At 41.3% G+C, this 16,033-nt stretch overlaps 1 protein-coding gene across 2 annotated transcripts in view; it reads right to left on the reverse strand.

Moving 5' to 3' along the window:
• Positions 1–16,033, reverse strand: part of RPS6KC1 (ribosomal protein S6 kinase C1) — a 159,080-nt gene that overhangs the window by 10,634 nt on the left and 132,413 nt on the right. For both annotated transcript variants that reach the window (XM_077282284.1, XM_077282285.1), the window contains 3 exons: positions 12,863–14,368; positions 12,499–12,588; positions 893–975 (listed from right to left, as the gene is read on the reverse strand). In XM_077282284.1, coding sequence (XP_077138399.1) covers positions 893–975; positions 12,499–12,588; positions 12,863–14,368 — 1,679 coding nt within the window. The remainder of the gene's footprint in view (positions 1–892; positions 976–12,498; positions 12,589–12,862; positions 14,369–16,033) is intronic.

Genomic DNA, 16,033 nt, shown 5'->3' on the forward strand with positions numbered 1-16,033 from the left:
GGTGGGAGACACAGGACTCATGATAGCGCTCACTTTTTCTTTTTCGGACACTCATTCTTCCAAAAGTCCCAAACAGTCTGAAGGTGGGCTTCATAAGAGAAAATAATTTTACCCCATTCTCTGAAAAACAATCCCTGTACTTTCTGCAGAATGTCCGTTCTTGGAGACATGAAGTGGCTTCCTTGACAGCCTTCTGAACACCAGACCTACCACCAAAAGCCCATGTCTGACATGTCCTGAGACCATTCATGGCTGGAGGGGGTTTTCATCCATGAAGGGGGCTCACCACAATTTTGCCATGGATAAGGAATGTGATCTAAACCTCCAAGAACAACATCTCCTAACCATCTAGGACAATCTGGTGGTGAACAATGGTTTTTCCAGAACGGTGAAGACCATGTCAAGTGGCTCGGAGAACACAACCTTGACATTTTTAGGTCCAAGACCAGGAACTCCCCAAATCTCAATCCCATTGAGAACCTTTGGTCAATCCTCAAAAAGCTGGAGAACAAACAAAAACACAGAAATTGTGATAAACTCAATTATTGATCAGGCGAGAATAGGTGACCATCAGTCAGGATTTGGCCCAGAAGCTCATACCCAGCTACCAGGGCGAAGGGCAGAAGTTTGGAAAAATAAGGGTCAAAGCTGTAAACATTTAGAGTTTTTGCATAAAAGTGACGTTTTTACCAAAAAAAATGTTTAAAAACTTTTGAAATGTTGAGAATTGTCCTCCAATAAGCAGAGAAACCGTGCTGTCCCCTAACGCAGTTTCTGGAGGAAGCACCATGTTTTTCTGCTCTCATACACCCACCTTTTAGAGGTTCCTCACAAACAAGTCATCTACACACTGTATTTACGGTGTATAAAATCCTTCCAAACTGAGACGTACCTTCCTAGTGAGAAGCTCAAAGAGAAGTGCCCCAAGGCTCCACCAGTCGCAGGCCTCCGTCTCCTCTGTAATACCTCCAATCTCTGAGAAGGTGAAAACGACAAAGAACAAACACCAACAATTAAACAGAATAAATCATCAGAAAATAAACTATTATTTAGATCAGGATTTTATGCTAAAACTTATTTTTAAAATAAGTGAAAATTTTTTACATTGGCCACTAGGCCTGATATTAGACTCCTACTTCTTGTTTGGCACACGGATATTAGCAGCAACAGACTCACTCATGTGTCTGTACAGAAGGGTTATCTGGGCAAAAGTCATTGTGCCGAAGGAGGTGAGCTGTGACATCACCTAATATGTATGGTGGATCCTGTGTTATCTACTGTATATAGAGGTGCTATCAGTCATTGTACAGGAGGAGGAGGTGAGCTGTGACATCACCTATTGTGAATGGTGGATCCTGTATTATCTACTGTATATAGTGGTGTTATCAGTCATTGTACAGGAGGAGGAGGTGAGCTGTGACATCACCTATTGTGAATGGTGGATCCTGTATTATCTACTGTATATAGTGGTGTTATCAGTCATTGTACAGGAGGAGGAGGTGAGCTGTGACATCACCTATTGTGAATGGTGGATCCTGTGTGATCTACTGTATATAGAGGTGTTATCAGTCATTGTACAGGAGGAGGAGGTGAGCTGTGACATCACCTATTGTGAATGGTGGATCCTGTGTTATCTACTGTACATAGAGGTGTTATCAGTCATTGTACAGGAGGAGGAGGTGAGCTGTGACATCACCTATTGTGAATGGTGGATCCTGTGTTATCTACTGTACATAGAGGTGTTATCAGTCGTACAGGAGGAGGAGGTGAGCTGTGACATCACCTATTGTGAATGGTGGATCCTGTGTTATCTACTGTACATAGAGGTGTTATCTGTCATTGTACAAGAGGAGGAGGTGAGCTGTGACATCACCTATTGTGAATGGTGGATCCTGTGTTATCTACTGTATATAGAGGGGTTATCAGTCATTGTACAGGAGGAGGAGGACGTGAGCTGTGACATCACCTATTGTGAATGGTGGATCCTGTGTTATCTACTGTATATAGAGGTGTTATCAGTCATTGTACAGGAGGAGGAGGTGAGCTGTGACATCACCTATTGTGAATGGTGGATCCTGTGTTATCTACTGTATATAGAGGGGTTATCAGTCATTGTACAGGAGGGGGAGGACGTGAGCTGTGACATCACCTATTGTGAATCGTGGATCCCGTGTGATCTGTCAGTGATGATAATGAGACTGCTGAAAAATCTTCTGTACAGAACAAGAAGTCTAGTATTTTTCTTAGAAGTCAGTGTGAAAATTGCAAGATTTCTGATTTCTTTTCAACATAGTGATATTATATAATCAAAAGTTATACAATATACTACTGACTGTCATTTAGTATTTGCTGCTGGTTGGTTTGGGGGTATTAAGACCCCTCTTTACAATAAAAATCAATCGCAGTGGTGACTGCAGAGGTGTTGTGCTATTACAAGCAGGTCATTCAAATAAATGGATGACCAGGTAAATAAACCATATCGACAACCCGGCTTCCCCTTATCAGGAGAAGGTCAAACCTAACATTAAGTCTGGTGGATGAGCGAGGAGCCTATGCCGGACATCACACAGACAGGCTCACAAGGCTCCAGTAAAGAGGCCTTACAGGTCGTGTTATAGGTTGGGTAGGGCAGAGGTGTCAAACTGCATTCCTCGAGGGCCGCAAACAGGTCATGTTTTCAGGATTTCCTTGTATTGCACAGGTGATAATTTAATCACCTGCACAGAATGATTCCACCACCTTGTGGAATGCTAAGGAAATCTTGAAAACACTCATGGTTTGAGGCCCTCCAGGAATGTGGTTTGACACCCCTGGGGTAGGGGTCGCTCTACATTTGTAAAACATCTGTGACAGTCGGCATGCACAGCGGATACTTTTTCGTCTGGCACGCTGCACATTTTTGGTAGCATTTTGTGCTTCTGGAAAAGTTGGAAAGTTTTCAAAACTTTATAGAAAACATGGATCTGGAACTTTTCAGCTGTATGTTTGTCTATTAATGTTTCACAAGCTGCGGCTCCGCTGAGCCATTTATCAAGGGCAGATCTCGTAGCAATGACCTGAGATGTTAAATATAAGATACACAGGAAGGCTCCATGACGTGACGCCGGGACTGCACTATTCTTATAGGACTATTTCTTATTTTCTACTTTTATAAGGTGAATAATTTTATAACTTTCTATAAGGGTATGTGCACATGTTCAGGAATTTTCGTGTTTTTTCGCGATAAAAACGCATAAAAAACGCATACATATGCATCCTATCATTTAGAATGCATTCCACAATTTTTGTGCACATGATGCGTTTTTTTCCGCGAAAAAAAAAAAAACACATCGCGGTAAAAAAAGCAGCATGTTCATTATCATTTTGCGTTTTTTTTTCGCATTTTAATGCATTGGGAAAAAACAAAAAAAAATGCGAAAACAACGCTAAACACCCAAACTGCAGCCCCGGACTGAGACCCGGAGTCTTCTCAGTCACTCAAAGTGATCTAAAAAATACTGAAGAATTAAAACACAAACGTATATTAGAAAGTTGCAGAAATTTTTATTTGGATTGCAATCCAGGAACAATTCCCAAATCAGGACCAACAAGAAATGCTAAAATCACTAATACGTCACCGCTTGCCCTTTAACACCTTCCCACACAGCCAATTTCAGTTTTCACCCTTTAATTTTTCTCCTACCCTTCCTCCAAGAGCCATAAGTTTTTTCATTTTTTTTTATAGACATTGCTGTACGAACTTGTAAAGTCATAGATTTGAACACCATTCATTTAACCATGTATGAAAAAAAAAAATAAAAAATAAAAATTCCAAATTCAATGAAATGGTGGAAAAAAAAAACCCAAAAACAAATTCCAACACTGTTTTATTGGGTTTTGTTTCAACAATGTTCATTGTAAAATGATTCTACAGGTCAGAACGATTACGCCTTTACCAAACCTGAATTTTTTGTTTTTTATTTCAGAGGTGCAAAAAGAATATTTGAAAATTTGTACCCTAACTTTTTTTCATTTTTCCAGTTGATAGAGCTGTTTGAAGGCTTGGTTTTTTTGCATGGCTAGAAGATGTTTTTATTGATACCATTTTGGAGTACAAACAATGTTCTGATCGCTTTTTATATAATTTTTATTTATTTATTTTTTTTAGAAAATGCGGCTACTGAAAAAATGCAATTTTGGAGATCCAATTTTTTTTCTCTTTACATAGGTTACTGTACGTTTAATTTATTAGAGTTAGACAGGAACACGACAATACCAAATATGCCATTTTTAATTATGGGGATAGTGGGCAATTAAAGTTTTTACATTTACTTTTATTACACTTTTAGTTCCCTTAGGGGACTTGAACCTTCGATCGTTTGTATTACTGGTATATAGTCAAAATGATGTTCTCCTATGAAGGCCAGCCACAGCTTGGGCTTCACAAGAGGACTAAGACTGCAGCCATATTTGCACCCAACGATCATCTTGCTGGGAAAGTCAGTCATTTAAAATGTCTATGCCAGTAATAAAAAGCAACATCTAAATGGTTAAACAGCAGCGATTGGCGCTAGCTCTGGTCGCTGCTGTTACAAGCAACCTGCGTGTCACAGCTGGCATCTGTCGGGTAGGTTTGTGCTTCGGGGCGGTCTGTGGGCAGGTCTTTCCTTGGTTTCTCTGGCTTAGAACAGGTAGATAAGACTCTACCTACTGAAAACTTGTAACACTGATTACACAAGAACCACAAGACGGATTTTATCACCAGGTATCATTGTAATCAGTATAACAGCGCCAACACGACTATGCCTGCAGTTTACTGAGCAAAAATCTTGCCGACAGGTTCACTTTAAGTCTACTCCTCTGGTTATCCCACACTTTTCAGTCATTTACAGGGGAAAAAAATTGAGAATAACTCCTGTGTTCTCAGCAGGATTTCTATAATACTGTTTGTTTCTGGAACCTGAAAAAAACCTACAGACTGAAAAGGTACAAGATGATCTTCTGATTACTTTTACTATTCATTTTTAGATTTACTGTTCTTTTAGAGCGAATCTGTCACTTTGTTTTTGCCACCTAATCTGATAGCAACACAATGTAGGGACAGAGACTCGGATTCCCGTGATGTGTCACTTACAGGGATACGTGCTGTAGTTTTGATAAAATCACTGTTATATCAGCAGGAGATTATCACTTCGACACAGAGGACGATTCCCTATTACTACAGACCCTCTCATCCCTTGGGATCACAGACTTGGCCCTATCCTGGATCCTGTCATACCTAACAGACCGGACATTCAGCGTCTCCCACTCACACACCACCTCCTCACCTCGCCCCCTATCTGTCGGAGTCCCACAAGGTTCAGTCCTTGGGCCCCTGCTCTTCTCCATTTACACCTTTGGCCTGGGACAGCTCATAGAATCTCATGGCTTTCAGTATCACCTCTATGCTGACGACACACAGATCTACATCTCTGGACCAGATATCACCTCCCTACTAACCAGAATCCCTCAATGTCTGTCCACTATTTCATCCTTCTTCTCCGCTAGATTTCTGAAACTTAACATGGCAAAAGCATTATTCATCATCTTTCCCCCATCTCACGCGACCCCCCAACGAACCTATCCATTACAGTAAACAGCTGCCCACTCTCCCCAGTCCCACAAGCTCGCTGTCTCGGGGTAATCCTGGACTCTGATCTCTCCTTCAAACCACATATCCAAGCCCTTTCCACTTCCTGCTGACTTCAACTCAAAAATATTTCACGGATCCGTACATTCCTCAACCAAGAATCTGCAAAAACCCTAGTCCATGCCCTCATCATCTCCCGCCTCGACTACTGTAACCTCCTGCTCAGTGGCCTCCCCTCTAACACTCTCGCACCCCTCCAATCTATTCTAAACTCAGCTGCCTGACTAATCCACCTGTCCCCCCGCTATTCCCCGGCCTCTCCCCTCTGTCAATCCCTTCACTGGCTCTCCATTACCCAGAGACTCCAGTACAAAACCCTAACCATGACGTACAAAGCCATCCACAACCTGTCTCCTCCATACATCTGTGACCTCGTCTCCCGGTACTTACCTACACGCAACCTCCGATCCTCACAAGATCTCCTTCTCTACTCCCCTCTTATCTCCTCTTCCCACAATCGCATACAAGATTTCTCCCGCGCATCCCCCTTACTCTGGAACGCTCTACCACAACACATCAGACTCTCCCCCACCATCGAAACCTTCAAAAAGAGCCTGAAGACCTACCTCTTCCGACAAGCCTACAACCTGCAGTAACCACCGACCGACCAAACCGCTGCATGACCAGCTCTACCCTCACCTACTGTATTCTCACCCATCCCTTGTAGATTGTGAGCCCTCGCGGGCAGGGTCCTCTCTCCTCCTGTACCAGTTGTGACTTGTATTGTTTAAGATTATTGTACCTGTTTTTATTATGTACACCCCTCCTCACATGTAAAGCCATGGAATAAATTGTGCTATAATAATAATAAACAGAGGACTAGTAAACCTGCTGCCATTTAGTCCAGCCACGCCCCCACCACTGATTGGCAGCTTTCTGCCTACGCACAGTGTACACGTAACACCACCAATCAGTGTGGGCGGGGTTATACAGAGCTCAGCATTCAGAGAACTACTACATGTGCAGCAGAGAAAACTGTGATTTTATCAAAACTACAGCAAGCAGTCCAGTAAGTGATACATTGCTGGAACCAGGGTCTCTGCCTCTACAATATCCTGCACTCTGATTAGGCAGCAAAAAATCTGGTGACAGACTCCCTTTAAGCGGTGATCTAATTAATGGGAAATCCCCTCCATTATAACGGGACGTCACGTTTTGCACTTTGATGGAAAATGGAGACTTATTTATAGATCAGGTCAAATTCTCCCGACTTCACATGGAACTTTCTCAACTTTTCGAACTGTTGTGTAAAGTGCATACTTCTGGAATTTTTTTTTTTTTTTTTTTCGACAGGACGCCAAATGGAGAGAGCATGTGGCCTGCAGATAAAAGAAATATTGCAATCATTAGAAAGTGGAGGGCAGGTGGATGATGTTTTGGAGAGAAATGTGAGATAAGAGGTCCCAGGGGGGTGAAGTGGAGCAAAGGCTTGTTTGAACAGAGGTGAATCATTTTCATCCTAAATTACTGATAAACTTTCCTCCTAAAAAAAAAAAAAATCCCGGAAACATCAAACCGCTAATAATCTGTCATCTATTTATTTACCAAACGGCGGGGCGGTCGCTGGCATGCCTGTGCCCGGCGCTATGTCACATCGCTGCGCTCCGGTTTGTGACTTTTTCATGTGTAAGGCGCCATTTGCTGGCATCCGCACAAAGCCTTTCTTTTCAAGTCGTGTCACCAATTTTTTTTTTACGGACGGTGAATGATTTATAAGTTTTCGTTTCCCTCGTGGCGTTTGGGAACAAATAAAATTAAAATTGAAGTTATCGTGGTTGGGCAGAATGATTTGGGTTGGATACTCTTCAAAGTAAGTCTCAGGCAGGACTTTAAAGTGCCGGGGACAAAAAAAAAAAGTGTTTGGTTATGTGAGAGGCTGCGGATTTCGGGATGAGCCTCGCCTCTAACACACCAGAGGATAACGCGGGACTTCAATGAGGTGTAATGGAGAGGATGAACTTGTGCTGACAACTCCGCGGCCTGACGCTCCGAGCAGAAAGTCACAGAGGAAAAAAGAACTTTCTTATTAGATAACGAAAAAAGAAAAGGGGGGAAATGTTGGTGACGGAGTGCCACCTGCTGGGCAGCGGGGGAGAAGCCGGTCAGCAGGAAGGACAACTGCCATACATGTAGTTATTAGACACAGATGGATGAGAATGGTAGGAGAAACGGATACATGGATACATAGAAAAAAAGGACATGAGACAGATAGATAATTATAATAGATAGATAATAGATGGATAATGGATAATAGATAAATAGATAGATAATAGATAATTATAATAGATAGATAATAGATGGATAATAGATAGATAATAGATGATAGATAAATAGATAGATAATCATAATAGACAGATAATAGATTGATAATAGATACATAGGTAGACAGACAGATAGAGGATAGATAATAGGTAAATACAGTAAATAGATAAAAGATAGATATTAGATAATAGATATTAGATAGATAATTGATGGATAGATATATAATGGATAGATAGATAATATAGAGAAAAATATAGAGAATAAGCTGACCAGCACCTCCTAAGTGTGAACAGGTGTAAGCTGTGATAGCGGCATTATATAGAAAAAGAAAACACAGCAGCACTCTATAGCCCGGGAAAGACATGTTTCTCCATTTAACTGTAGGCTGATAGCTCAAGAGAGGTATGTACAGTAGAACAGGGACCCATCAGGGGGAGGTCACCTTGCTGTGGTTGATGGGCACACATGAATTGGCCAAATTATGCGTTAAGAACCTTCATTTTTATAAGTATATCTTACTGAGAAATAACCATTTAGTTTCAATGTTTTCAGTGTTTGCATATATCTTGGCAAATATATGGAGTGCTGCTGTGTTTTCTTTTTCTAGATAAAAGATAGATAGATAATAGATAGATGATAGATGATAGATAGATAGATAGATAATAGATAGATAAATAGATGGATAGATAATAGATAGGAGATAGATAATAGATAGATAATAGATAGATAATAGATAGGAGAAGGATAGGTAGATAATAGATAGATAATAGATAATAGATAGATAGATAAATGATAGATAGATAGATAGATAGATAGATAGATAGATAGATAGATAGATAGATAAATGATAGATAGATAGATAGATAGATAGATAGATAGATAGATAGATAGATAGATCTGGGTGTTCGGCTCCAGTAGGTTTTGTGACCTAATATGATGCACAACAGAGCGCACGTTCATTCTGTATAACATTATAGTCCATGGCCGGTTGGCGCTTACATCCACATCCCGTTTTGCAGGAGGGTTCGCGGACATAAGCCCGGACGGGGCCAATGAACAGGGAGCTAAATGCAATGTGAACGCCCCTGCACAGAGGCTGCTTGCTTGTATATTATGCAGTCACAGCAGCTTGCTTTCTGTTCACACTTGCATCCAGACGTACGTTTTTTTCACGTACGAGAAAATCGCTCTGAGTTTCATCATGTCATCCAGAGCTTCATCAGTTTTTCTCAGATTATGAACAGAAAAAAAAAAAAAAAAAAAAGTTTCTCCATATTCTATCTAAAATTACATGAAAAAGTGTCAGCAGTAGGACGGCATCCGAGTGCAGTTCGGTTTTCGGCATGGGCCTATACAGACTTTCATTCCCACTTTTGATCCAACGCTCAGATCAATATCAGACATGTCATTGCGATTTTGTGGATCTGTGAACAGTCCTATAGACAATACTGGGTATAGGACGTCAATGACAGATCGGGGGGTATCTGCATATCGTCCCATGCGAGTGAAGGGGAGAGAGCACCAGTACCACTCAGGGGCCACATTCATGGGCTGGTTAAGCACCTGTATTTCTGCAGCGCATGCCCTGATTGGCTGTGTAGTGGCGCCTCTCCATGGCATAGCGCAGTATTACATGTCCTGTCCTGCTCCAGGGCGAGAGCGGCTTCACGTTACTTTTATGGTGCGCTGTGTACTCTACAGGATCCTGAAGAAGCTCCTGTTATCTACGTCCCGCAGCTCCTCCTGACGAATATTTGATTCATTTTTATTACTTTTAGGCTTTTTTTTTTTTTTCTTTTTCTTCTTTTGGAGGTGAATTAGGAAGTTCCCACAGAGTTGTGGTTTCAACGTTGAATTTTCATCCTAGACCTATGAATATTGTAACCCGCAGCACAATGTATAGATCAAGGAATTCCACATTCTAAAATTTCCCACTGGTGCACTGATAAACATGGAAGAATAAGTGGAATGGATGATGGGAGAATTGCTACTGTATGACAGATGGAAAGCCACTGGTACAGACTGGTGGATCTCATCTGCAAGGACAAGCCCCTGTGGGCGATCGGCCATCTGGCCCCTTGTCAATCTTCCTCCGGAGCACTCATCACGCAAGCATGTAACGTACATGATCTACACAAACTACACAGTAACGCTACATCTAAGATGGCAAGAACAGGAGACAGGCAAATCTATATAGAAGTCAACTATGGGAGCATGTCAGCACAAAAACGACTGTCCAAACCAAGCATAGGCGCTCAATTCATCCTTAGCGAGTTACCTTCCCACCTACGTAATTATTTTCCATCTGTCTCTGCCCCATGATTATACTTGTCCTTTATATTCTTGTTCATCACCCAACAACATTAAACACGGGGGAAGTCCACATATGACTCTGTAAAGACGGTTTAAAATGTTACTAAAAGCAAAAAGCCGGCTGTCAGAGAAGGCAGAGAAGGCTTATTGCCATTTCTGCCTTTCTGATAGTTGTAGAAAAGCTCTTCCTACTCCTGTCCTAGTGATTATGTGATCACCAGATGGTATAGGAGATGCTGCGCATTAGTAGATCCAGATAAGCTCTGCAGTGCAGGCACCAAGCTGAGCTTTCCCTGTGATCGAGGATAATATACCAGCCCCAGTTACAGGGGAAATCAAATATATATATATATATATATATATATATATATATATATATATATATATATATATATATATATATATATATATATATATTATATATATATATATATATATACATATATACATATACATATATACATATATATATATACATATATATATATACGTGTATATATATATATATATACGTATATATATATATATATATATATATAGTAAATAATGAAATGTCCCTCCAAAGATCCTTTGTGACTATGGTGGGCACGATGTATCAAATAAATTAGAAACAATATATATAACAACCACCAAAAAAGCACTGTCAATCCAAATAATGGCTTCTAGCGCCACTCCCAAATATGAGTCCATGTGACTGATGCATACAAAATATTGCAGTAGAAAAGGAAAGGAAGCACAATTTAGTGATCCTTTGAGGTCCTAAACATCTGCATAGCTGGGAAGGACACTCCGCAGTGTTTGATTAGAAGCACCTGCAGTGTTTACCTGAGAAGCAGGAAGTAGGTTCATTGCGTGTCAGTGTCTGCTGGATGGAGCAGAGGCGAAGGTGTTAGCTGGGGAAATCACACGTGTTGGGGTTGTGTTGGAGAGATAGGACAAAATCCCTGTCTGAGGGCAATCTCTCCAACACAGCTCCGGCACATGTGAATTCACCAGCTAACTCATTCACCTCCGCTCTATCCAGCAGACGCTCCTTCAGGACACAGACACACAATTAACCTAATTCCTGCTTCTTAGATAAACATTGCAGGTGCTTCTAATCAAACACTACCGAGCTAGGTAAACACACACATTATATTATATATATTGCTTTTTTATTCTTTACATTTTACCCCGATATCAGCAAGAGAAATAAACTAAACATTAAAAAGTTAGGCCCTACATATCATGGAAAAAAAATTATTAAATAGAGGTCAAAGTTACTTGAATATCCAAAGGGGAATATTTAATTTTTTTTTGGCCACCGCCCAGTACAACCATTGCGTTTCAATCGTAGTCCGAGTTATACGGCCCTCTGACCTCTCCCCCTTAAGATACTCTATATCAGACAGGAGAGGGGGGCCGACAACTAAAATCCCCACCGAAAAGCTGTTCAGGTCATTCACTGTTTAAATCCGACCGCCACCAGAGGTGACCGTGGGGATGTCGGACTCACACCAATCTGATATTGTCGATCCAACCCAAGTATCAACATCATAAAGCTGGAAAACCTCATTAAGGGTAGAGGATAGGTGATAAGTTGCAGATCAGGGGGGTCCATCCACTGGAACCTCAAGAACAAGACTCTGGAATGTCCCACCAGAATAGAACAATGGCTGCGCATGTAGCCAAGTAATCAGTGACCACAAGTGAGAACCGGAGTGGAATAGTTTGGGATTTAACGAGTATTTGGTGTTTATTTTATCCCATTTCTATCCTGTAGCAACTTTTCTCTGATCCCGGAATACCCCTTTAATTCAATCAGTCTACCATAATACATGCCAACGTTAATCAAAACAAAATTGAGCAAATTTTTTTATTTTTTGTAAGATTTTTTTTTTATATCCCTAAAACTTGATTATTTTTTTCTTGTCCTAAGACTTGAAGAGGATGAAGAAAACGGATGTTTCTCAAAAATTCTTAACTCCTTCTACTCCCGTTGCCAGCCACGAATGTACGTCTGGTTAATGTCCCCATATCTTAATACCAGAACGACATGAAGCTGGCGTACAAAAAAAAACGACTTTACCTTTCAAGAAAGCCTCAATTATTAGCCATATCTACGACGTGACATGACAGGACAGGAATTAGTGTGAATTTCAGGCCATGCATTAACTTGCACGTCCAATAAAAGTACGTTACACGAGCCGCGGGCGGAGGAAATGAAAGCTGCTAATCTACTTTTCAAGTGAAACGCTTGAGGTGATTGATCTAACCTGGGGCACAGTACATTCTTTCCACCGCATCGCTGTCACACGAATCTTCAACCTCCGTCCACCTGCTAAAATATGTTAGCTGAATGTGTCCTAAAAACAAAATGACAGGAGAAATCAAAACATGTTTCCCATCCATTTTCTGTACAAGTGAACTGTAATTACTCTCCTTTTCTAGCTAAAAACAGTATCATTAAGAATAATGGCATCATTAAGTACTAGAAGCTATTACAGTGGGTGAATTTGCAGCACTGATAATGAAGCTGGAGACAGGAAATGAAGATACTAATTACAAGATAAAACGCCTACTCAGTTAATTGGAAGCAACATCGGAATAAAAAGAAATGCATTTGCAAAAGTTCCTGACCTCTATCATTCAATAAGATGTTGTTTGGGTTCAAATCCCGACACACAATTCCTTCTCGGTGTAGGGCGTCAAGGGCTACGACGATTTCGGCAGCCCATCTCTGGATGCAAGACTCGGGAATGAAGAAGTGGCAGGCTTCTGACAATTTTGCATCCAGTTCTTGAAATATCTTATGTATCTCGCTGTCTTCCCGGAGATCTCTCCGTCCTACCCAAAGCTCATCCATGTCCTCGATTTTGATCTGAAGTTGCATTAAGTTGGTGGTCAACTCTTTCGGAAGTCCAGGGTCGGAGGACTGTTGAGGTTCGCAAGGGTCAAAGGGTTTGTTGGCTTGTTCATGGTCTACCTGAGAAACCTCTAGAATAGTAGAGTTGTGAGATAAGGAGGAAGCAGATGAATTAACCAATAAGGGGTCCAAAGGTTTTAAGGTACAGGTGATATCAGAATTGGTAGACTGTAAGTCAACACTAATGGGGCGTAGGGTGATGTTTTGGGATTGAGGTTGAGTCAAATGTTCTCCGATGTCAATTATTTTATCTATGCTACTTTTTATCTGTAAGACATCGGGAGTTTCCAACAGCTTGGAATCAAGGACTTCACTTTCTATGTAATCTTTCTTCAAGTTTTGCTCATTGTCTACTGGGGGAGCACCGGGCAAGTTGACCAGCAGATCGGGCCTTCCTTCATCGATGCTGCTCACATCATCGAGTGCCGCCTCTTTGAAGGAAATAACAGGGACAGAGTCATTAGATCCACGGCTCATCGTGTCATGAGTGCTTGGCTTATCAACATCCAAGCTTTGAGTCTCGGGGTCAACTTCGTCATCTTTGAACGGAGACAAGGTTTTGAAATTTTCAGGTTTTAGTTTGTATCCCTTATCAACAAAATCACTCCCAAGTAAATCACTAGCGCTTTCCTTGCTGTCTATCCTAAAAAATTCCATTGGGCTATTCCTGGATTTGCTCAAGGCATCGGACATCCCTGAGCATCCACTCGTCTCCTGCTCATCAAGTTCATTTAGGGATTTCAACTCATCGAAGTCAAGCTCAGAGCTAAATTTATTAAAATTGCTGGGGAGAGGCTTTTGCATTAGATCCAAATCTTTGGTACTGTCCCCTTCCCCGAGTTTTAGCGAACGGATATCACTTAGAGTTTCGGGCTCAATTTGTTCTTGTCCATATTCTTTGCACAGTGTTAAATAGCTTGTAGTGCATTCCTCCTCCGAGCTGGAGGCCGAATCGACCCACTTCAATGGACTTTCCCTCACTTCTTCATCTTGAGTGCTGCTATCATCCTGAGAACTTAGGGTAAGGCTATTATGTAGGGGCCGCACTGAAAGCCAGTTTCCGCTACTGCTCGTCCTAGACTCCACGCTATTTCTGGGACATGGAGCTAGATTTTTGAGTAGATCTTCATTGGACTGAGAACTTTTAGCCAGCGGGACGTCGAAGCTTCCTTCTGTGCTCCTGCTTAAAAACTTACTTAAGTAGGACCATAATTTCCCACCTGCAATCAAAACAAAACACTGAAATTAAACATGATTACTCATATGCAAATAGCAGAGATTGCACATATGCCTTATTGCTAGCACAGTAATGAAAACGATCATTACACGCATACACTTAGTACCTCATTTACCAGTGTGGTGGCTTCATTTTCAGAATGTGTTATCCTGAGATTACATTTTTAAATTATACTGTTTGTATATATGAGGCATGAAAACCAAAACAAAAATTGAATATATAACATGAAAAAAAAAAAAAAAAAAAAAAACACAAAACAACAACAGCAACAATGGATAATAATACTACGTGTTAGCTTGTTAGCTGCAGTCAGGGTCAGTTAAGAAAAAAAAAATTCATAAAATTAAAGAACTGTAGAAAGACTTCGGAATACTTCAGATAAAAAGTAGGACAACCCGACAAATACCGCGGTATCAGCCAACCTTTAATGTGTATGGGGACCCCCCGACATCCTCCGTCTGGACTCTTATAGAGAACACAGGATGAGCTTAGACCCCCATCGGTCAATACTCTTGCAAGCGCCAAGTTACATTAGCTTTAACTTGCATGTGAAACTAGTTCAAGCAAAGTTTATAATGTTTATTGGGACTGTAATAAAAGGAAGAGAGAAAATAAGTGTTCATGTTTCACGCTCCATTCATCCTTTCAGGGGGCCCCAACCAAACTGATTACTTATATAATATATTTAATTTTTGCAAATTTAATAAAAAAGAAAAACTGAAATATCACATGGTCATAAGTATTCAGCCCCTTTGCTCAGTATTGAGGAGAAGCACCTTTTGAGCTAGTACAGCCATGAGTCTCCCTGGGAATGATGCAACAAGTTTTTCACCCCTGGATTTGGGGATCCTCTGCCATTCTTCCTTGCAGATCCTCTCCAGTTCCGTCAGGTTGGACGGTGAACGTTGGTGGACGGCCATTTTCAGGTCTCTACAGAGACTAATAATACTATACATTAGATAACGGATGATGGGTGTCGTTAACAGCTAACACCAGTGACCAGAGGTAAACTTTATACCTCCGATCACAGCTGAGACCTCACGCTGTCTTTTGACAGAGTGGGAACTGCGGCTCTCTGACTGGGGGGGGATGATTTCACCATCGGTCAGAAGCGGTATTTGCTGTCATGCACATGACAGCGTGGCAAACACTGGATGTTCGAGCACCCCATTCAAGTGACTGGGGTCCGGGTTCAGGTACTGTTCTGATACCCGAACTTTTTGTAACTGTTAGTCCGAACCCTCCGGACCCCAACATCCAGATGTCCGCCCATCTCTAACAGAATGTTTTGTCTTGCTGACCCCTCTCAAATCACTAACAAACACATTTTGCTCAGGAATATCCTTGTATTTCCACCATCCATGTTCCCTTCGACTACTACCATTTTCCCTGTCGCCGAAAAACATCCGCACAACATGATGCTGCCACCACGTTTAACTGTGGGGATAGTGTTCTTGGGGTCATAAGCTGCGTTGGTTTGGCAACAGATATAGCGTTTACCTTTGTGGCCAAAAAGCTTAATTTTGGTCTCATATGACCACAGAACCTTCCTCCATACATTAGGAGAGACTCCTACATGTCTTTTGGCAAACTCAAAATGAGCCTCACAATATTTGTGTGTAAGTAAAGGTTTTTTTTCTACCCAATC

This window comes from Ranitomeya variabilis, chromosome 2, assembly GCF_051348905.1.
Source record: "Ranitomeya variabilis isolate aRanVar5 chromosome 2, aRanVar5.hap1, whole genome shotgun sequence".
Lineage (NCBI taxonomy): Eukaryota > Metazoa > Chordata > Amphibia > Anura > Dendrobatidae > Ranitomeya > Ranitomeya variabilis.